Source organism: Triturus cristatus, chromosome 10 (assembly GCF_964204655.1).
Source record: "Triturus cristatus chromosome 10, aTriCri1.1, whole genome shotgun sequence".
In the NCBI taxonomy this organism is placed as follows: domain Eukaryota; kingdom Metazoa; phylum Chordata; class Amphibia; order Caudata; family Salamandridae; genus Triturus; species Triturus cristatus.
Genome location: NC_140593.1, coordinates 554310751 through 554332427, shown reverse-complemented (window position 1 = coordinate 554332427; position 21677 = coordinate 554310751). Strand labels below are relative to the sequence as shown.

At 47.4% G+C, this 21677-nt stretch overlaps 1 protein-coding gene across 1 annotated transcript in view; it reads right to left on the bottom strand.

The window, feature by feature from the left end:
- Window positions 1–21677, bottom strand: part of LOC146789712 (tetratricopeptide repeat protein 21B-like) — a 459544-nt gene that overhangs the window by 329733 nt on the left and 108134 nt on the right. Inside the window, exon 4 of the mRNA XM_085631181.1 lies at window positions 8345–8442. Coding sequence (XP_085487307.1) covers window positions 8345–8442 — 98 coding nt within the window. The remainder of the gene's footprint in view (window positions 1–8344; window positions 8443–21677) is intronic.

The window sequence follows — 21677 nt, the reverse complement described above, 5'->3', positions numbered from 1 at the left end:
GTGTAATTTTCAGACACCAGGACACATTCAGCAGCGCCTGCACGTTGTCTGCTTTCGATTCCCAGCAGCAATGTGCAGGCAGCAAGGGAGCTTTTTTTCACCTCCAGTTGTGCCAAAGTTAAGCGGCCAATAAGACTCCTTTTGTTTGAATTTCCTGGCTGAAGGCGGCCTGGAAAATCACACTTATATGTAAATACCACAGAGGGGAAACAAAGGCACACAGCTTGTTATCTCTTCACAGGTACAAGAGAGGCAGCTTTTGCCTTTGTTCAGTCCCTGTATACAAGAGATGCATGCTGTGAGAAGTTGGCCTGATGTATGATGTCACTAGTTCTAGTGTACACCTTATATCAGTCCAAACAACCCTTATGGTGATTGGTTGTAAAGTCAACCTTATAGACCAGCTATCCTAGTGGTAGCATGGACAAGAGCAGTCTTAGGCTAAACTCTGAATGGCATGTGAAGCCAGCTGTGATACCATATATAATCCCTTGAATACCAAATGAAAGGACACCACAACAGATATATATAAAATAAAGTGTATTTATTCTAGTCAAACCCTCAGCACTCTTTATGAGATTAGAGGTAAGTACAACACAGTCTTATTTAAGCATACATTAAGTCACACAGGTAAGTAATACAGTTAGGCCCTAGGGGCCACGCAAACCATATACTAAGTAAGTGGTATAAGGACCACTGTCACGGAAATAGGATAGGCCTAGGCCTAGGGAATCGCTGGGGCTACACTGTACTAGCAATAGTTAGGAAGTGGGAGGCCCACGGGATTCAGGTGCAGAGTGGAAACACTCACGCGTAATGCGTAAAAGTCGAGAGAAATAGTAGTTGTTAGCAATTAACAGTTTAAGGACACTTCTGAAGCAGCTAGAGAGTCGAGACTCGGAAACTAGACCCTAGGATAGTCACTACCCTTGTGAGCACCGAAGTACCCAAGTTACCTAGCCCACGGGCTGCGGGTGCATAGGTGCGAACTTGGTTTCGTCGTGGACTTCTATGGATGCCTGAAGGAAGTTGCTGACAGGCAGTCAGTGAAGAGTGTCCGGTGGATCCCAAGGCTGGGATCAAGAAGAGAAGAGACCTGCAAGCAGAAGGGACAGAGTCAAGGTCACTAGCCAGTGACCACGTGGAACCAGGAAGGAACCAGGCGATGTCGTGAAGATTGCAGGTGAAGGTGAAGCTTGTCGCTGCAGCCACGAGGACCAGGGAACGTCGAGGACGACCAGGACCAGGAGGCGAGCTGTCCCACGAAGGCTCTTGCTGTCGGCGGCATCGAAGTTGGACTAGGACTCACCAAGCCTTGGCAAGCGGAACCCACGAAGAACCGAGGACTTGCTTCTGGTGCAGACCAGGAAGGTCTGGGGTGCTTCTCTTTTGCAAGGAAGCGGGAGCCAGTCTGGAGGAGCCAAACCAGCAGTGAAGATTTCTGGATGCGTCGTCACAAAGGCCACTAGCCAACGGGCAAGCAACCGGACAGGCGCGGCAAGCAGGAAAATGCAGAAGGGCCCCACGCAGGACACGCTGATCTTCGGTGCAGATGGTGCTTGGGGTTGGGGCTTCTCAATCCCCGGTGCACAACTTCGAGGGTGCCTCAGAAGCTGCACTAGAAGATACTCGCCACTTTTCCCAGGTAGCCGGTCCCACGTCTCTCGTCGCCTCCACGGATCTCAGCTCGGTTGTGGATGTGGATCAGGGTCGGAGAAGTCTGGAAGTCAAGGCTCTGGTCGGGCTCTGCAGTCGGTCCCTCGTAGAACTTTAGCAAAGCAAAGGGTAGTCTCTTGATGGTGCCTGTTTGCACAGGGTAGCCACTCCTTGGCCACAAGGGAGATTCTTCAGTCTTCTTCTTTCGTTGAATGTCGAAGGTCCAGAGTTTCTGTTCAAGTTGCAGGTTCAGGATAATCTAATCTCCTGGGGCCCCAGCTACCACTCTTATCCAAATCTGGGGGGCTGGGTTACCTGCTAGGTCACGCCTTATGGGTGGGACCTGGGAGGGGGGTGGTTACACCCCCTTCCCTTTGTCCAGTTTCGCGCCAGGACTGGGGCTGGAGAGCCCCAGCACCGGTTTGAACTGGACTATGCACGGGACACCTTGTGTGCCCCAGGCATGTCTCATTCTTTTCATCCCTCCCTGCCCCAATACACTAAGGCCTGTCTGGGGTGGTGCTCGCACCTCCCAAGGCAGGAAACCTATTGTCCAAGCCTCCCTTGCCGGGATCACTCCCAGCAGCAGGAGGTCAGACTCGTGTCTGTGGCAGCAGCATCCATTTTGTGATGCTGGGGCTCTGGTTAACTTTAACCGGGTAAGTAGGTTACAACATGTCTTCTCCCTCTAGAAGGGAGGGATAGTATCCTCATCCCCAGAAATGGGATGGGGGTATTATTCCAAAGTGTTAGACACCTTACACGACATGTTTTGATAAAGCCAAACCATAGTTACCATAACCGTTTAAGATTATAAGGCACTTTAAGAGTATATGGTAGGCTGTATCATAGAACAGCTATAAGGACATGGTTCCGAAAGCTGCAGACAGGCTCAGCTCATGCTAGAGCACCATCTCACATGTTACCAAGCACTCTGCCTCCCGGATTGTTAAGGCCTGCCATAGGAGTGGCTGATAGGTACACGTGTCTATATGTAAGTTAGGTATAGGAATACTACACCTAAGCAAGGGGTGATTACACAACCTTGCCCCAGCTGAGTGATCAGCCAGTTGTGTCATAATGGAAGGCCAGGCCAGGGGTGGCATAATACATGCTGCAGCCCCTGGTAGGCCTAGGGTACACCTATGCCCTGGGTACCTAAGGTACACTGTACAGGGGCCAATAAGGTGACCCTATCCAAATGGGTTATGCACCTAAAGTACATAGTATCAATTTAGAGAGAGAACAGCAGTGCTGTGGGTCTGATTAGCAGGCCCACAGCCACATCTAAGTCGAAAACCAGTAAAGCAAAAGCAACAAGTGGGGGTGAACATAGAAAGCAGACCCTACTCTCCTACACATGCACTATAAGAATGTCAGGTGTGTAGGTCTGTACCTGTATTTACACAAATAAGAATTTCAGTAGCACTATTTAATTTCTTTTATAGCGCTACCCAACCCAAATGCATGGTGTCAGAGCTCTATACACATACTACATTGACAAATCATGTACACGTGTAAATCAATGTACAAGGCGAGTTACTTGAGACAGGGTTACAAGGTGTAGGAGTCATATGTCCTTCAATGCTCACTGGGCTATATTACAAGGATTACAATTTATGAACAGCAGGATCTCTGTGTTGAAAGCAGTCACACACTTACCCATCTAGAGAAAATAAAAATATGTCATCTGCATGTTACGTGATGTGATTTGCAGGAGACGCATTAACCCGCTATGCTACTTTTATTTAAATCTGGGACTTCACAAAACACAGATCTCTCCAACCAATGCTTTAACCTCCAGAGTTCTCACCATTATTACTATTTCCTGATATTTACACGGCACCTTTACAGCAGATGCCTTAACCCATAAAATATTTTAAAATGCAGACTTTGCAACCAATTAAGCAGAACAGGTCTGCTGCCATGCTTCGCCTTGTTGCCAATTTCTTTGTGGCAGGGTTTAAAACAAGCATTGACATAGCCAATAGGTCTCGCCTTTGGGACCTTTTAATTGTTTAGCCAGAGCTATTGACTTTGCCAATTGACGTACCCACAGTCTTGAAGTCTGCGACATAGGTCCATTGGCTGGTCCTTCCCACTGCAAATCGGACACAGGAGTGAAGGCATCCGGTGGGTCACCTCAATGGCACTGCCCACGTGACCTGGCTGGGCTCCACCAATAAGTCAGTAAATTTGTCTTCTATGAAATAGGTTTGAGAAGATTACCATCTCGAGCCATCCTGTTGCTAGTGCTCATTTAAGAGTGGACATAGAGAAAGGCTTAGAACGTTGTACCCGGTGGCAACAGCACGCAAAGTATGGGGATATGAGAATCTTCAGGTACCACATGACGTACACTTTTCAAATACACCCTTTTAGGGATGCAAAGCTGTCCTTAATGACCCATGCGACTGACCGGTGTCAGTCAAGTAGTTAGGATGAACTGCCGGTCAATGCAACGGCTGACAACTCAACTTCAAAACAAACCCAAAAAAACAAGTTATAATCCTGGCTTCCCCAGTTGCACAGGTTTGCTCCCTGGCAAGTTTCCTTTTGCTAAGATTACTTTATCCTCTAGGACTGGGTGTGCTTGGAAACAGGCTAAACGCTATATAGAAACATGGATTGATGCATCTACAAAGCACGTTTTTCTCGCTCATTAAATAAAGCAGTTTTAGTTTCAAATTAAATAATTATGTGGCTTACAAGACACAGCCTCAGAGCAGAGATATATGCAGCTATCGAACGTTCCAGGCGTATACAACAGGGATAAGTTGCTTGCGGTTTTCGGATGTGTGCATACACAAGTGATAATGAAGTTTTCCTACCAGTTCCGGACGGGTGTGTGCATACGCAATTGACAGTGACGTTTTCCTATGGGTTCAGGACAGGTGTGTGCATACACAAATGACAATTAAGATTTCGTATGGTTTCAGGTGTCTCCGGCAGTCTCCTTCCCGCGTCTCCTTCACAGGAGGCCAGCATCCCCCCGCTAGCAGCAGGGCCATGCCCCCCTTCTCCTCCTGCACTTGCGCCCCGGTGGTCGTTCTGTGCTTCTGTGCGCTGCCGCAGGTGTGGGGGCACAGTTTGTAGCTGGCACGCTGCTGCAAGGGACAGTCCTGTGGCCGCTGGGTCGGGTTACAGCTGAGGCTTCCTGGTGAAGCCGGCGGTGGGAGGCACTCTGGGGCCAGCCTCCCTCCCTGAGCAAGGACCAGAGGTTGAGGGAGGTGGACAACAACGGTCATGCCACAGGCAAATGCCAACCGGTTACCTAACTCATTCCGACCTACAGCGTGTTTGTTCATGTGTGTCCTCAGTGTTTTAAGTAAATATCTGTGAGTAACTTGCAGGTCACGAGTGCGAATCCCAACAGAGCCACCGTGGCTCCTCACTCACCCGCGGCCGTGGGTCTGAATATCATTGTTGGGGTGACAGCAGCGGCGTTTATTTGCAGCACTACGCATGGGCATAGAAAGTGTGGGGGACATGGGGGTTTATCCCCCCCTCCCAGATTTTGGAGTGGAGGGGACACGGGGGCAAAAACAACGCGCACTTCCACTGTTCGCAGAGCCATTGGAGCTTATAACAAGCATGTGCAAAGCAATAGGACTCGCATTTAAGCAAGATCTGTTGCATTGCAAACGGGAGTGCGGATGGGCAAGAAGGCACGAACACCGGGTGTGCAGGGGGGCGGAGAAGGCACGAATGTGGGGGGGGGCATGGGAAGAAAATATTGCTCACAATGTAAATAAAACATACTGTAAAACACTCGAAGTAAAGGGGCCAGTAGCCATGGAAAGATACAAATGACGACATGGCAGTCATAAGGAGGGACTAACAAGCCTATAACCAATCAGAAGGCAGCATTCAGGAACTAATCCAATGAAAAAGATGGGCGGAGCTTCCACTCCATACTGAATACTGCATGCCTCGCAAAGCGAGCAGTGCATGCGCGCTGCCACTATAGGCTCGACCCAAAAATAAATATATTAGTCGAGGCCCAGATTTTGCGTCGTGGTTGAGACACTTTTTTGGCACACCCTGGACGCCAAATCTCATAATGTGCTGAAATGTAATCATTATTTACCTGATAAACATGTATGAGGTCTTAATATCTGATGTCACTTCTTGTGAGGTCACTTCCTGTGATGTCACGAGTCATGCTTTCACTTGCATACTGCCTAACCTGGTTAGTCCCCTCAATTCTTTTTTTTAGGATTTGGGCCCTGTTTATCAGGACTTAATTCATGAAACCGGAAAGATGGAAGGCTACGTCAACCTTCAAACTCAGCTCACTGCATATTTAATTGGCAAGGGTTGAACTCATCGAGCCGTTGGGACAAAGATTTCTCCCTTCCGTTCCAGAAAAAAAAACTTTTCAAAAGGTGGAGAGGTACATTCAGTACTGAAGAGGCAGTACCGGAAGTTGAAACTGCAAGAATGGGATTTTCCTCAAAGTCGCTCCCTTATTAAGGACCTTATTTAGTGTTTGGCGGAGAGGGTACTCCGTCACAAACGCAACAAAGCACCCTGCTCACCAAACCCCTGGTCCGCCCGCCTCATTTAGAGATGGGCAAAACCTAACCATTCTGACGGTCTGAACATCTACTGGCTCTGTCGTCAGAATATTTCCTTCAAAAGAATACTTCCTTCCACGGCCCAAAAGAGAAGGGATCGTCGGAGGAAGGACATTATGTTGTCTATCCTATTTAAGGTGAATGTGTTAACGTACATTTTTCGAACCAATCATCGGCTGTTTTTTTGGGCGGTGAGGGAAAGAAACATATAATGGTCACCACACCCTGGGAGAAAACTCCCATTCTAAAAAACAAAAAATTTCAAACATTTAGGCACGCCGTCAAATGCACTGGAGGGCCTCCAACAAACTTTTAGTACATTGAAAGACACCACCAGGGCACACGCTGGGGGTACACGCGGGTACAGGGGGTCCACCAACTATTTTCATACGGTGAACACCGTCCACTATTTTCATAGGGTGAACACCGTCCACCCTGCAAGAAGGCCCCACTGAAATATGCTGAACTTGTCCCGGTGTATTTTTCAGGCAACTGGACACATTCAGCAGCACGCCGGCCCCTTGCCTGCTTTCTTTCAGAGCAGCAACATGCAGGCGGTGAGGGGGCTATCGTATTTCAGACTTAAGCTGGGCCCATAACAAAGGCCGAATTTAAGCGAAGGGAGGGGGAACAAAGGCACACAGCTTACCGCTTCACAAATACTTAAGAGAGACATGCTTTACACTTTGTATAATCCCTGGATGTAAGAGCAATGCATGCACTATAAGAATGTCAAATGTACATTTTAAATACCATTATTTTATTTTTTATCGGCACTAATCATCCCAATGCAGGGAGTCGGAGCGCTTTATATTACACATGCACATTATACATAGACAATAAATAGTATAAATGTGTAAATCATGTGTTCCATAAGACAGTTAGGGTTACAAGGCAAGGAGTCACATGTCCTTTATAGCTCGCTGTGCTATATTAGAAGGATTAGAAGGATTACAGTATATGAACAGCAAGGAACAAAATGATCTCTGTGCTAAAAACAGTAATCCACTTACCTAGCTACATAAAACACGAATCTGTCATCTTCTGTTAGATGATGTGCTTTGCAGGAGACACATTAACCCAGAATGCTACTTTGATTCAAAACTGGAACTAGAGAAAACAAAGATCTCTCCAGCAAATGTGTTTCCCCAAAAAAATTACCTTACCATTACTATTGTTCCTTGGGATTTACTGGGCACACAAAGATCTCTGCAGCAGGTGCTTTAACCCCTTAAGTTATTTACATATGCAGACTTTGCAACCAATTAAAAAGAATATATTTACTGCCACATTTCTTCTTTTGTCAATTTCTTTGTGGCAGAGCTTTTACCAAATAAATGTGAAAGTTGAGGCCCAAATTTTGCGTTAGGGGATGTGTCACTTTGACACAACCCTGACGCAAGCTCATTTGGTAAATCTCGTAATGGACTCAAATGTACTCAAGTTAGACCTGTGACACATTTGTGAGATGTTAAGATCTGATGTCACTCCTTGTGATGTCCCTTCCTGTGAGGTCATGGGTTTTGATGCACTTCCTGTGATGCAGCGCCATGATGTTGCACTGTGATGTCATGCGCCACATGTCATTTGCATACTGCCTAACTTGGTTAGTCCCCCCACTTTTTTTTTTAGGACTTGTGCCCTGGAAACCACCATTGCTTAGGGCCTTATTCACGGACTTGATACACTGACATACACGTGGTGGATGTCCCGTTTGTGGTATAACAAGTGCATTAAAGTCACATGGCACTTATAATACGCCGGATGAGATAACCCTCACGTTTTGAGAGAGTATCCAGGCTGCCAAACTCTAAACAATGTCCTAAGTCTTGTTGATATATGGTAGCATGCTTTATTTCATTTTATTAACACCCTGAGGTCAAAATAAAACATACAGGCCCGATTGCTTCTAGGCCTAGGTGGCTCGCGCTACAAAATACTCTAAAACCAGTTCAGCTTTCACTGTATCAAGAATCCCTTAATATACGGTGGTGGGTCTGAGAGCTGCCAAAAGGGTAATTGGTCAATAAAGCTGCCCATAAAGGTCACAGAAGTTGAAAAGCAAAGTCTAGCACGTTGGCAGCACTGTATCCACACCTGTGGCTGACCTTAGATTTTCCAATAGACTGCTGAACTTCACGAAGGAATTCCAACTGCTGTTCGGCTTCGTCCAGCTGCCCCTCTAGGATCTGGCACCAGATGATACCTATAATAGAATGGGAGCCGATAAGAGTGGATGAAATGTAAACAGAAAATGTAGATAGCGTGCATCTATAGGCAGCACAACGTTAAACTATTTAAACACAGTTTGTTCGTATGAAATTACAAGTTGAAGTTACCAGTAGTTCGAGTCTGGCCAAGAAAGAGAATGAGAGCGAGAGAGAGAGAGAAAGAGAGCGAGAGAGCAAGACAGCGAAAGAGAGAGAACGAGAGAGAGAGAGACAGACAGAGAAAGCGAGAGAGAGAAAGAGAGAAGAGAGAAAGAGAGCGCGAGAGAGAGAATGTGTATGCGTGTTGTAGTGTGGTCATGCGCGTGCACGCACGGGGTCTACACAGCCCCTCGTCTGCCGTTCAGCTTAGCCTTTGCCTTTAACATTACGCCATATTGAATTATAACACTCAAAATTAGCGTTCATTAAACTGTCTGCGAGTTCAAAGTGATTTCGGCTAATTCGTGTGCTTCAAAGCAAAAGGCACGTCTAAGACCAATGTTTAAAGTGCGCCAGTGACTGGCGCTTGTGCAAACTTTTGAGACCGAGGTATATTTCGTATCATCAGACTCTGCCACAGAGAGAAAAGGGAGAAAGAACGGGGGCGAGAAAGATGAGACCAAAAAGCTGCAAAGGGAGAAAGCAGGAAATAAAAAGAACCTGCAAGAGCGAAATAGAGAGTGAGGAAGTCTGTCTAGGGTCGGGGAAGAAAGAAGCACTTAGTAGAAACAAGCCGACGCAGCCGGCGGGGGGCTCCAAACAACTTTATGCTGCTGCATACGTTTATTTGTATATCACAAATTATGGAGTGGCTTAGACAACTGTTAAAGGAATACAAAGGCTGAAAATCTGGCCCGCTGACTGGTGCTAGTAGAGATTCGCCAGCGATCAGTGTGACAAGACCCTCCCTAGTAAAAGGCGAGAAGAGAGTTATGGTGACCCCAGCTAGACTTTATTAACGTACGATTACTTAAAAGCGTTCCAGTATAAAACACATAAGCAACGCCCCCCTCCTGTCTGCTCTCCCCCAAATAGCTTCCTGGCATTCAAAGCAAAAATGCACCATGCCTGCATGGGCTCTGTTGACTTGTGTCCTTTTAAGAATTAAAATGAATTACAATGTGGGATCAACTCCGTTTCACACCAATTTTCGATTAGTCCTGTAAGGATCAATGGTTATATAAAATCCATTAGGGTCATTCCCTCCGTAATATCGGTGGTCAAAAAGTACTTGATGTGCCCCCTACTGCTCCCCACACTCGCTTTGTGATCCGATTGTCCATACTGAGAGCCCCTGGGTTGAGTGACAGCCGTCGGGGCTCGGGCTCCAGCTGGTTTAATTACCGAGTGATTGGGACCCTGGAATCTGCAACCTGTTGCTGGGGATCAAGTGAATTTCTTCTGAAGACTATTGCACCATTTTATGAATATTTAGCCAGTTAGACCAACATCTTACATTTTATTTGATTAAACCACAGAACAGTAATGCTTCATATCCAGTAAAACAAACCTATATGCGGTTGGTTAAATGAAACAATTCTTGGCTTTTCACGAACAATACAAAGAGTAAACACAGATTACTTGCTTTAGTAAGACAGCAAATTAAATAATATAGAAAGTTAAATGCCTCAGTGACAACAATGGATCAAAGCAAAATCAGTACCAGATTTCAAACTAATACCAGCGAACCTTCATATACAACCACTCATTCCACAAACTGTAATAATGATGACAAACTGTCAAGTAGTCATGTATTTAGAGGTAGACAACCACTGTACTGCATGCCGTATACTGCATGACAAAAACACTGCACTACATCATAATGTAAGTCTAGGTAAAGGAATGTGGATGCAAGAAATAACTATATACTCATGTTGATGATATAGGGGTTGGTGATGCAATTATATTGTAGATTGGTGTTATAATGACAGAAAATTCATGGGTGTAGTTAAACAGTAGCTTTATTGGTCAGCAACCAGAGCGTGAGCGTGGTCCTTCTTTGCCAGTTAGTAGAACCAACATGCTTTGGAATTCCCTCTTTCAATCCACAACAAAGATAGGACATAGGTGCTTAAGAAGCTATCACTAAACACAGAATAGCACGTTTCAAAGGTATAAAATATCTCATTCCCTCCACTATACAAATTACATATTCTTGCAAATATACAGGAGGTGTTTGGAACCGCTGTTTGCGTCTCTGATAAACATCACTCTTCCATTTATCTCCACCTACTACACTCATTGAGGTTCTGAGCCTCCACTGTCCCACCCGCATTTGATCTACCCTACCCAAAACGTCATCATTCTTCCATCATTATAAAACTGCTACAACATTTCTCCTCACCTTTTTCCATCCCTTAATTCTTTCCATAAAAAACTACTCTCCTCTGGTTAATTGCACTCCTTTCATCCGAACCACAGAAATCTCATGGCTTTTTTTTTTTTTTTTTTACTTTAAATGGACCACGAGGTTTAGTTAAGCCATTCCTGGGTTGCCCAGATTTGTTTAAACAATCTTCAGGCACTAAATCACTTTCATTTTCAGCCCTCTCTCATTGCAAATTCTCATCACTCCTAATCAATTCTTTCTTCCAGACTGGATGTAGGCCTTCTACCCCTCATGAAGGCGAAAGTTGGCTCAATCGTAACTCCATTCTTAGTGGTGTAGTACAAACCTTTCCTAGCTGCCAAGTTATACTTTGCAGGCATCTTTAGGACCAGGAACAATCAATTAAGGATGTCATGAGCATTCAAACAGTTCCCTTGGCTGTGATCGCGTAATCAGGTAAAGGAGAGTGCATCGTATGTATCCCAAGAAACCAAACCTCACACAAGAAGATAGTTGGCTAGATTATCCTTGAAAAGAAGTAATGTAACTATGGGTCCTATTACTTAAACTAGTCAACTGCACAAGACCTCAATGATAATAGACTGCCAATCTGGTGAAAGTGCACTACTGCATATGACACCCCTATGGTTTAGTAAAAAAAAAAAAAGGGGCACTGTCACAAGATGCATTTCCTTAGGGGATGTAACTAAATATATAGGTGCCTTGTAGATATGTTTTGTCAGGCTACCTGTAGGAGAGGTCAAGAAAGGCAAATCTATACTTACCTATGTGTGCTTACCTTAACAATATTGTAATAATGTGATTGGTAGGAATTTATTTTTTATAGCACAAATTTTAAAATAGCTGAATGACATCAGAGCCCTGTACAGGGTCGAAATCAAAGATAAAGTTAACAAGGGATTACAGGAGTAGCTGGATTCTGAGAGCTTCAAAGAGGTTTGTCTTCAGCTATCTCCTATATTCAACCAGGTTGGAGTAGTTCTGGGGTTTAGTGAAAAGAGTTGGTATCCAGTCCTCTTGGTTTTCTTGGCTATGTGTTTCTTGAGGGTGAGGTTGGTCTCTAGGGTGAATAACATCTGTGTTGCTCCTGTTCTTAAAGCCCCTTAGGTTAGGCAGGTAGTTACTGCAGAAATGGGGTAAATGCTGCTGGCCAGTTGAACATTCAAGCTTGATAATTGTCTTCATTACCATAGTCGCAAAACCAACTGAATTGGGCTTACTATTAGGGCTTTATCATGAGTGTTAGACCTGTCAGCCTCTGGGTTGTCTTCCCCCCCCAAACTTTTTGCCTCACCTATATTTTTGATGGACTTCTTTTTGTTGACCTTAGGACTCTGTGCACTTTACCACTGCTAACCAGTGCTAAAATACGTGCACTCACTTCCCTTAAACATGGTTAAATTGGCTTCTACCCAATTGACATATTTAATTTACTTGCAAGAACCTTGTAGAGTGGGGGCGCTAGGTGGCGCCGGACCAAGATGGCTGCGCTTATGTGAGGCTCTGGCTGCCTGACCCGAAGATGCTTTAATTATTTGCTGAAGGACCCCTCGCCCACAGTCGCACCACCCGTGAAAATGAGCCCAGCGGGACGCTGAAGACTCGCTACAAGTTTGAAGCCACTACGCGATTTCACCCTGAAGTTATCCGGCTTGGTTGCGGCCCGGGGGAGCGACGCCCGCTTCTGCTGGAAGTGCCCGGCAGCCGCTAGCGTTACGCTAGCGTCGGTGCGGCCATGCGGTGCTGGGCCTGAGACCGCATTGTATACACCGCGGCTCCTCCGAACGGACCGCTCGAAAGAAGAGAGCAGCGCGGGCTATTCGCGACCTGCAACCTGACGCTGGCGGACCACCAGGGCACGAGTGCTGCTGCAGTTCCCCTATAAGAAGCTGCGGTGATTGCTGGGCCTGGCGCGAGGGCCCGGAGCCTGCAGCCCCGCGGGTGAGGTACCTGGGGGGCCACGCTGCGTGGCCGGGACCGGACCCTGGGCATTGAGGAATCGCTGGAGCGGCGCGGGACGGATCGCCCCCGTCGCCGAGGGGGAGCTGCTGACGCTGGTAAACACGGGGCTGAGACTGGGCGGGCCGGCTGCGGAGCGGGTGCTTGCCTTGCCGCCTCGATGCGGGGCCTGTGAAAAGTGACGCATCGACTGGGCCCCGCTTCGGCAGCTGAGGTGGGGCACATGCGACAGACACGAGGCGCTAACTGGCCTGCATATTGGATGGGCTCTACCTGAGAGGCGGCATACGATATCACATAGAGGACTGAGGTGCCGCTTGGTGTGGGGAAATCCCAACAACTAAACAAAGCAGAGACGGGGAATAAACTCAAGAGGGAGAATCCCATTTACAGAAAAGAGCATATAAACTGAATGGCGGAGAGTGCAGATAGTGCCGGGAACGGAGCACTGCTGCGCCTGGGGAGGCGCGTCACTGCTGTGAAGGCTGTGGGGGCGCCCTGGCGTACAGGTATTTGTGAGGCTAGCATCATGGGGAAAGCGGAAGCACGCCAATCAAGACTGCCTTTCGAGCAGAAAAAAGAAAAAGGCGACTACGCGCTCCACTACTGAAGATGCGGGCGAACCCGCCCCGATGCGGACGAATCCTCCGGAAGCCTCCCCTAGTGAGGAACTAAAGACCATGCTCATTGCAATGCAGCAGAGTTTGAATGCCCTCTCAGGGAAAATGGACACCATGAACACCCGGCTCGACTTCTTGGTGTTGAAAGTGGACCAACATGAAGAACAGCTTAAGGAGGCGGAGAAGAGGACCTCTGACACGGAGGACAACACCAATATCATGGCCAAGCAAATGTCACATATGGACAAGCTGCTGAAGGTGATAGCGGCCAAAAACGAGGATCTTGAAGCATGTAGCCGAAGAAATAAAATTTGCCTGATAGGAATTCCGGAGACCACAGCCACAGGGCGAATGGAGGACTATGTGGAACGGCTACTTACCTCCACACTGGGGGCGGACTCCTTCTCAGCGCATCTGATAGTCGAGCGAGCGCACAGATCGTTGGGCCCACGGCCTCTGGCTGGAGCACCACCAAGACCCATAGTGGCAAGACTGCTTAACTATCGAGACCGCGATGTAGCTTTGCGGAGAGCACGAGACCTTCCGGAGCTGCAATACGAAGGAAATCCGTTCTCCATTTACCCGGATTTTACTCTGGCTGTCCAGGAAGCGAGACGGAAATATGACCAGGTGAAGCAGAAACTGCGCAAGGCAAATGTCGAGTACGCCCTGTTATATCCAGCCAAACTGCGGATACGCCATCGAGACCGCACGATCATTTGCACCAACCCGCAGCAGGCGGAGGAGTTCCTCAGGTCACTACGACGATCCTCCCCAGCACATGACGGCAATGCCGTGCGCCCAGGATCCCAATCACCCGTGGAAGACGACTGAATGTTGAGCACCGTAACAGTTGATGGCTAAGTCAAGAACCACTGTGTATGGATTGCGCACTATTGTGGCGATGAGGGAGAAGAAATCCTGGAAATACTCTGGGACAGGGACGACAATTAGCGGTCTGGATGGTGGAGGTCGCATATACTGAGCCACGCAGGAGCTACCAGAAACGAAGTTGTCCTGGGGCTGCACAGTCACTGTCAGATGAGTACCTGGGCCCGGGGCGGAACTGTTTTGTTAAATCATTGACTGGGGTAGTATCCTACACAGAGAGGCTCATGATGTTCCGATTTACATAGGTCTGACCGGAATGTTCAAATAGATTGGGCTCGAAGGGGGTCTTTCGAATAAGGGTCGGGCACCCTCTACCCTGACCCTCCTCCACCCCAGCTCCACTGGGGAGGGCTCAGGGAGTTCCGCTGACCGGTGGGACACGAGGTATTAAGAGGCACACCAGTGCTCCACTAAGGGAGGTCCCCAATACCTTCAGATAGATAGCTTGGAAAGGCTCTGAAACTAGACTGTTTTTTTCTTGCTTGATGTTATTGTTTTGCTACTGGTTTGTGTTATTGCTGGGGGGAGCGGGGGGGAGGGTTCTGGGATGCCGGCACATTTGGGGTGCTGATGTGGGAGGGTAGAGTGGGAGGGACAGTTACGGGAGAGCCTCATGGGAAAACGGGAGTTGGTCACTATGATTAGATTCCGATGCGCTTTTGGAACTTTACAGCTCTGCACAACGACAGTAGAAATTGCATTACACTACACGCCACAGGGGGACATTGCATCTTGCGCCACGCTTGCACGAACATTCACCCCTGACACTGGTTTACGAACATGGAAGGGACACGACAGGACACGGTGAAATTCCTGTCATGGAATGTAAGGGGGCTGCGAGATCCCAGGAAGAAGAGACAAATCCTCTCTTACCTGGACCGACATGACATTAGCATAGCGGCACTACAGGAGACACACACTGACCCTAGATGCCCCCCGACCTTTGGCAGCAGATGGGCTTCCAGTAGGCTATTTTCAGCTTACTCCACATATGCGCGAGGCACGGCCATTCTGGTCAAGAGAGGGACCCCTTTTAGATGTGGAGGGGTGCGAAGTGACGGAGGGGGCAGATTCTGCATGATGTGGGGCACCCTCGGTGCACATTCGGTGGTTATCATTAGCTATTATGGTCCCAACATCGATAGCCCTGACACTTTGAATGCACTGTGGGGACAGATACTGGACATAGGGGCCACTCATGTTCTAAGGGCGGGAGACTTTAATACGGTCTGCGACCCTGTCAAGGATCGGTCTTCACACTTGCCTCATCACTACACGCGCAGCCAGGGAACATTAAAGGGATTGCTGGGAGACGGCGGCTTAGTTGATCTGTGGAGATACAGACATTCAGAGAGATGGGAGGGGACCTTTCACTCTTCAAATACACGCGTCCTGGTCGAGGCTGGATTATTGGCTTGGGTCTCGGGGGATCTGCCCTTGGGTGCGTGCTGTTGATCACCTAGCTCGTACACTGTCCAACCATACCCCGGTGTGTCTCACTCTGGACATGCCCAACTTGAACGCCAGCCCCAGGTGCTGGAGACTTGCCCCTGAGGCGCTGCTCAATGAGGTATTCAAGACAGAACTAGGAGAGGCTATAGCTGAATTCTTCGAGCGGAATAGGGGATCAGTCGAGCAGGTGGGGACAATGTGAGTGGCGTTTAAAGTGACCATACGGGAGATTTGTATGTCCAAAAGCTTTGGGGTACTGAGGGACATCCACCGACAGCTCCGACGGCTGGAGGGAGAACTTAAAGACCTGGAGGTGGATGCCTGGTGGACCAGTGCTGGGGAAGGAAGGGCTAAGATGAGGGAGCTACTGACCGAATACACGGATACGGCAGAAAGAGAGGTGAAGTTTATAGGGAAATATGCCCAGGCACGACGTTATGGGGAGGGAGGCAGACCTGGGAAGGCCTTAGCTCGGGATATCAGACTGTCCCGGTATGCTAACTATATACTTGAGGTGGAGGACGAAGAGGGTACTTGCCAAAAGGACAGTGCCCGGATACTGCAGACCTTTACGCGGAGCTTTACAGCTCTAAAGGGACCAACGCAGCAGACTTCCCACGCTTTTTTGGGGACATCACACTGGGGTTTCTGGAAGACAATCAGAGAGAGTTTTTATGTGCGCCATTTTCGAGTGATGAATTGAGAGAGGCGGTCCTTCAGTTGCGGTCCGGGAAGGCGGCGGGGCCGGACGGGCTTCCGAGCGACTTCTATAAACTATACCTGGATCAGCTCGCCCCCATTCTGCAGGAGGTGTACGCAGAGGCACTGGAGACGCAGGCACTGCCGCCTACAATGAGAGAGGCCCTTTTTATGTCCATCCTGAAGCCAGGGAAACCGGCTAACAAGTGTGACTCATACCGGCCCTTGTCCCTCATCAACGTGGAAAGTAAAATCCTCACAAAAATGATAGCTAATCGACTGAACCTCCTGATGGACAAGTTAATTTTACCAGATCAGGCGGGCTTTATTCCCACTTCCCACAATCTCCGCACCCTCTTTTCGATTATCCAACAGGTGGCCCCGCAGTTGCCGCTGGCGGCAATTTTTTTGGATGCCACCAAGGCGTTCGACTCGGTAGAATGGGAATATTTACACGCAGTACTTTGTTGCATGGGGTTCCCGGTAGGATTTTCTGCTTGGATTAAATTGATCTATAATGCTCCGGTGGCCCGTGTGCAAATTAATGGCCACACGTCTAAGGCAATACTGACTCGGGGCACTAGGCAAGGGTGCCCGCTGTCGCCACTATTTGCCCTGGCGATGGAGCCGCTAGCGGCTAAGGTGCGCCAATACCATCAGGAGAAGGCTCTAAGATGCCTGCTGCGTTCCATCCTGATTTCGCTGTACGCGGACGATGTCACCCTATATGTTAAGGACCCAATGCACAACCTCAATCCGCTCCTGCGGGAATTCGTGCAATTTGGGGGACTCTCTGGAATACAGATTAACTGGTCGAAATCTCAAATCCTTCCTCTTACTCCAGCTGTTACCCCCTTTGTGGTTGACTTCCCATTGGAGTGGTGCGACACTACCGTTCGATACTTAGGTGTGAATGTCACCATATATCGGGAGGAGCTGATCCACGACAATTATGGGCGTGCTATCGACACGCTACGCGACACAATAACAAGGTGGATAGCCATGCCACTATCCATTGCTGACCGGATTTCTCTGGTCAAGATGATAGTGCTACCTAAGTTTCTTTACTACTTCCTGAACATGCCACATCACCCGGGCCACCCCTTCTTCTATACCTTGAGGACAGAACATTTGCGCCTTGTGTGGGGCGGTAAGCAGCCACGGATTTAGTGGGAGATGCTGGCCAGTCCATACGTGGTGGGAGGGCTTGAGGTGCCCAACTTTGAATTATACTATATGTGCGCGCAGGCGCACTATGCGCATTACTGGTTTAATGGCCCGAAATATACAGCTCATTTGGCCATGGAGCATTGGCTGGCTGACCCCGTCCCGATAGAGGGGGCACTCTTGCAACAGACATCACAGCGCGAACGGGTCCCCACAACTGTAGACTGCACAGTGCGTGCATGGAAGTGGATTGCACACAAAATGCAAGCCCCAATGATTTACTCCCCCCGGTTGCCGCGGACGTTTCATCCCCAACTGACCCTCCTGCAGAAGGGTATCTTCAAAATATTAAAACGACAACGGGGAATCCATACATGGGGAGATATATATAAAAACGGGAAATTTGCTACACTACAGCAGTTGTGTGCCGATCCTCCACCAAATGGTATGGAAACATTCCTTTATGCCGGTCTGCGAGAGGGAATACGGGCCTGTACCCCGGAATATCATCAGGAACCGCCGGTGCTCCCCCAGGTGCACGCACTGCTGGGGGCGAAAACTGCGTCTCACTTGGTGTCCATCCTATATAGGTCTATATACGTAGAATTTGGCACATCGCAGAGCGCTGCCCGAGCTAAATGGTCGCATGAACTGGGACAGGAAATCTCGGATCGGGAGTGGCTCTATTGCTGCATGCAGACAGAGAAGGTGTTTGCTAGCAGCAGGTTGCGTATCACGCACTTCAAATACTTGCAAAGATACTATTACACACCCGCTCGCCTGTACCGGTTTGGGCTGCGAGAGAACGCCAGATGCGACAGATGTCGAGCTGATGGCGCTGATATGCTGCATCTGGCCTGGAGCTGCCCGGCCCTTCAGGAATATTGGGAACAGATATTTGATGCAGTTGGGAAAATGTTGGATACTCCGCTACCGCCGTCTCCGTTGCCATACTGGGCTATACGGAACGGCTCCCTGTGATACATAGGAAATTCGCCTCTGTTTGCTTCCTTCTTGCCAAGTGGAGGGTGGCCTGTAAATGGGGCAGAGGGAGGGCACCTAAGTTCAAGGACTGGCTAAAAACAATGATATTTTGGCAGGTTCAGCTTGCCCTGTACTCTGACCTCCTTCCGTCGGCTTCCCGACCCGAGACATATGGGGCCCCCTGAAGAATTACTTATTGCTGACCCCACTGGTGCCTGGTGCAGCTGCCCCTTCCTCCCCACCCAGATAGATGACTAGGCTACACGCAGCGGAGGTGAGAATGACCTTGGGAGTACCTGGGGTGCGGACTGCTGATGGTATGCAAACAGCAGCTTCCGACACCTCGCGGTAGTCGGGCACCTGTGGAGACTGGTTGGGAACTGTGGTATTCGGGGGAGGCTACACAGCCTACTGGGTGTGCTGGTGTGCTTGATGTGGTGGCATGAGAGGTTGGTCATGATGTTGAGACATCCACTGCAGTGCTCACGCCCTCAAGACTGTTTTCTGTTGCTCCGGGCGCTCTCTGAAACGATACGCTATTTTAATTTTTTGAACCACTCTCACCGTGAGGCTAGTTGGTTGTGTTCTTAGTTTGTTGTTATTTAAGGCTATTAGGGTTTGTGATCCCTTGTTCCATTAAACAGCAAAACCCACATATATTTTGACGCGACCAGCCCTTTTGGGTTGTTGGCGATACGCTGTGTAGACCTCTGCCTCTTCCTTAATATAGCACGCTGCCGGCCAAGAGTGGTTGTAGGCATTATGCTGTGTACGGACATCATATGCTAAATAAAGGTTTTGAAAAACTAAAAAAAAAAAAAAAGTCCCTTGTAGAGTGGTATACTATATACCCAGGGCCTCTAAATTAAATGCTACCAGTGGACCTGAAAAAAGAACAATTGATGGACAGAATGCTGAACAATATCAAACATTCTCCTCCGTACAGAGATCTAGACCTAAATCCATCGTTTTATTGCTCCCCATGCCATTCCAGAACCTGCAGCACTTATTGTGCCACCCACTTAAAACACCTCCCAGGCCTGCCACTGCAGCCTGAATGTGGTTCTAAACTGACAAGTCGATTTGGCATTATAATCTCCTTGCCATGTCTTTAACTCCCCTTTTATTTCGCATAGTAATAGCCAAAGATTCAATTAAAAAAAGCAAATATAAAGGGGGTTGGGGGGGGGCAGGGGGGGGGGGCAGTGGACACCCTTGTTTGGTCCCCCGTTTGACACCGATTTGTCCTGCCTCTGAGGTGTTAATTATATTGGCTTCGGCGTTAAGGTACATTCTCTGAATCAACCCCATGATATTCGTCCCCCTTTACCTACCATGGGGAAACTAAAATGATGTGCGGATGATGATATGCTCATAATCAAAGATGATAAGGGGGTCCAACCAAAAGTCTGAGGTTTTTGAGCAATTTGAATTGCTCGGCGGGTATACAAATAACAAACAGAAAAAAGCCCTAGGTTTTACACTAATATTTTGTCCTGTCTAAATTTGAAACCAAAAAGGTATCTGGGGGTTTATTTTTCGTCACAAATCTGATTTGTATGATTTAAAGGTTGTCCCGCTTCTGCTGAAAGTACAGGAATTACTGCAACAGTGGAACTCACTCCCGTTAACTATCATGGGGAGGGTCTCACTGATCAAGATGTCCGTTCTCCCGTTATTTCATCTTTTATTTTCGTCAACTTCATGTGTTTTAACAGCACCTTTCTTTGCCAAATTAGAGTCCATGTATGCATCTTTTCTTTGGGGAAAGACCCCCCCCCCTCTCCGAATTGCACTTACCACTTTATATGAGGAGCTGGAGAATGGAGAGTTAACTCTCCCTAATCTCAGGGTTTATTATTTTGTATACTTTGCACAATATATCTCTAGAATTAATTTGTAATCACATACAGGACTATTCACAAAATATTTTATGAATTTAATTTGCAAAGAGCACCAGATACGCTGTCCATTAAAAATGTAAAAAAACCAACTAAATTAGTGCGCTATAAGTGTATTAAGAAGTTCTTTCATAAATGTCAGGACTTTTATAGAAGATATACAATCCCGGTAATCAATTCTAAAACTCTGTTATCCAAACTCACTTCAGTATTTGGGATTGGAGATTCGACTGAAATTATTCATAAATGGGCTAAGGCCGGTTTTCGGATAATCTCAGATTTTATAAGGATCAATAGGTGGCTAAACATTTCTGAAATGTATGATTTAATCCCATATGACTTCTTACTGCTCAGGTCATATAATATCCTTATCAAGTTCTTTAGTAATCTGGATCTGATACAGATTAATGGATGTAAAAATCTGGCATACGTACTATTTGAAGGAATCAGTTAGGAGACCCAGGGAGTGGAAACAACTTTTAGCCCCTAATAAGGGTCTAGATCTTGTGGAGAAAGCAATAACAAAACGGGAAAAACACAAAAATTTGGCTGTTACAGCAAGTATGGGGTCTGAATTAAATAAACTTAATTTTAGTACTTTAAGGGGGGCTAGCAGGCGCAGGATGCTATTTTTTAGCAAATGGCTTCTATGTAGAAACCCACATTTTTCTAAGGTCTATCCCAGCCAATCCGGTCGCTTTTTAAATCATCCGACAGCCAATTGGACGTATATTATATCACAGTGCCCCTTAATTCAGGGTTTCTGGGATGATAGTTTGCCATTTAGAGGCTGAATGTTTAATCACAATAGACCCTAACCACTGGCTAAAAGTCCTTGGCTATGACCCTACTCTACATCTTTCCGATAAGTTGGTTAAACTAATATATATCGCAATGGCGGTTGCCAGGTCACTCCTGCTTCAGAGATGGAGATCAAACCTGGTACCAACAAAATGCAAGGGGGTTCGGAAAATGAGACAAGATAGAAATAGTGAGCACTTGTATGCATTGTGAATTGGGGGGGTTTAAAAAGTTTGAGAAAGTCTAGAAAGCCAATTTTGATTACATTTTAATTAAGAGCTTGCATTTTAAATGCACTCCTAACATGCTGAAATTTTACTTGATGTTGCATGTGTTGACATATCTGTACTTTGTTTTGCACTTTATTGCACTATAGACACTTTAGCTTCTTTTTTTATAAGCAGTCG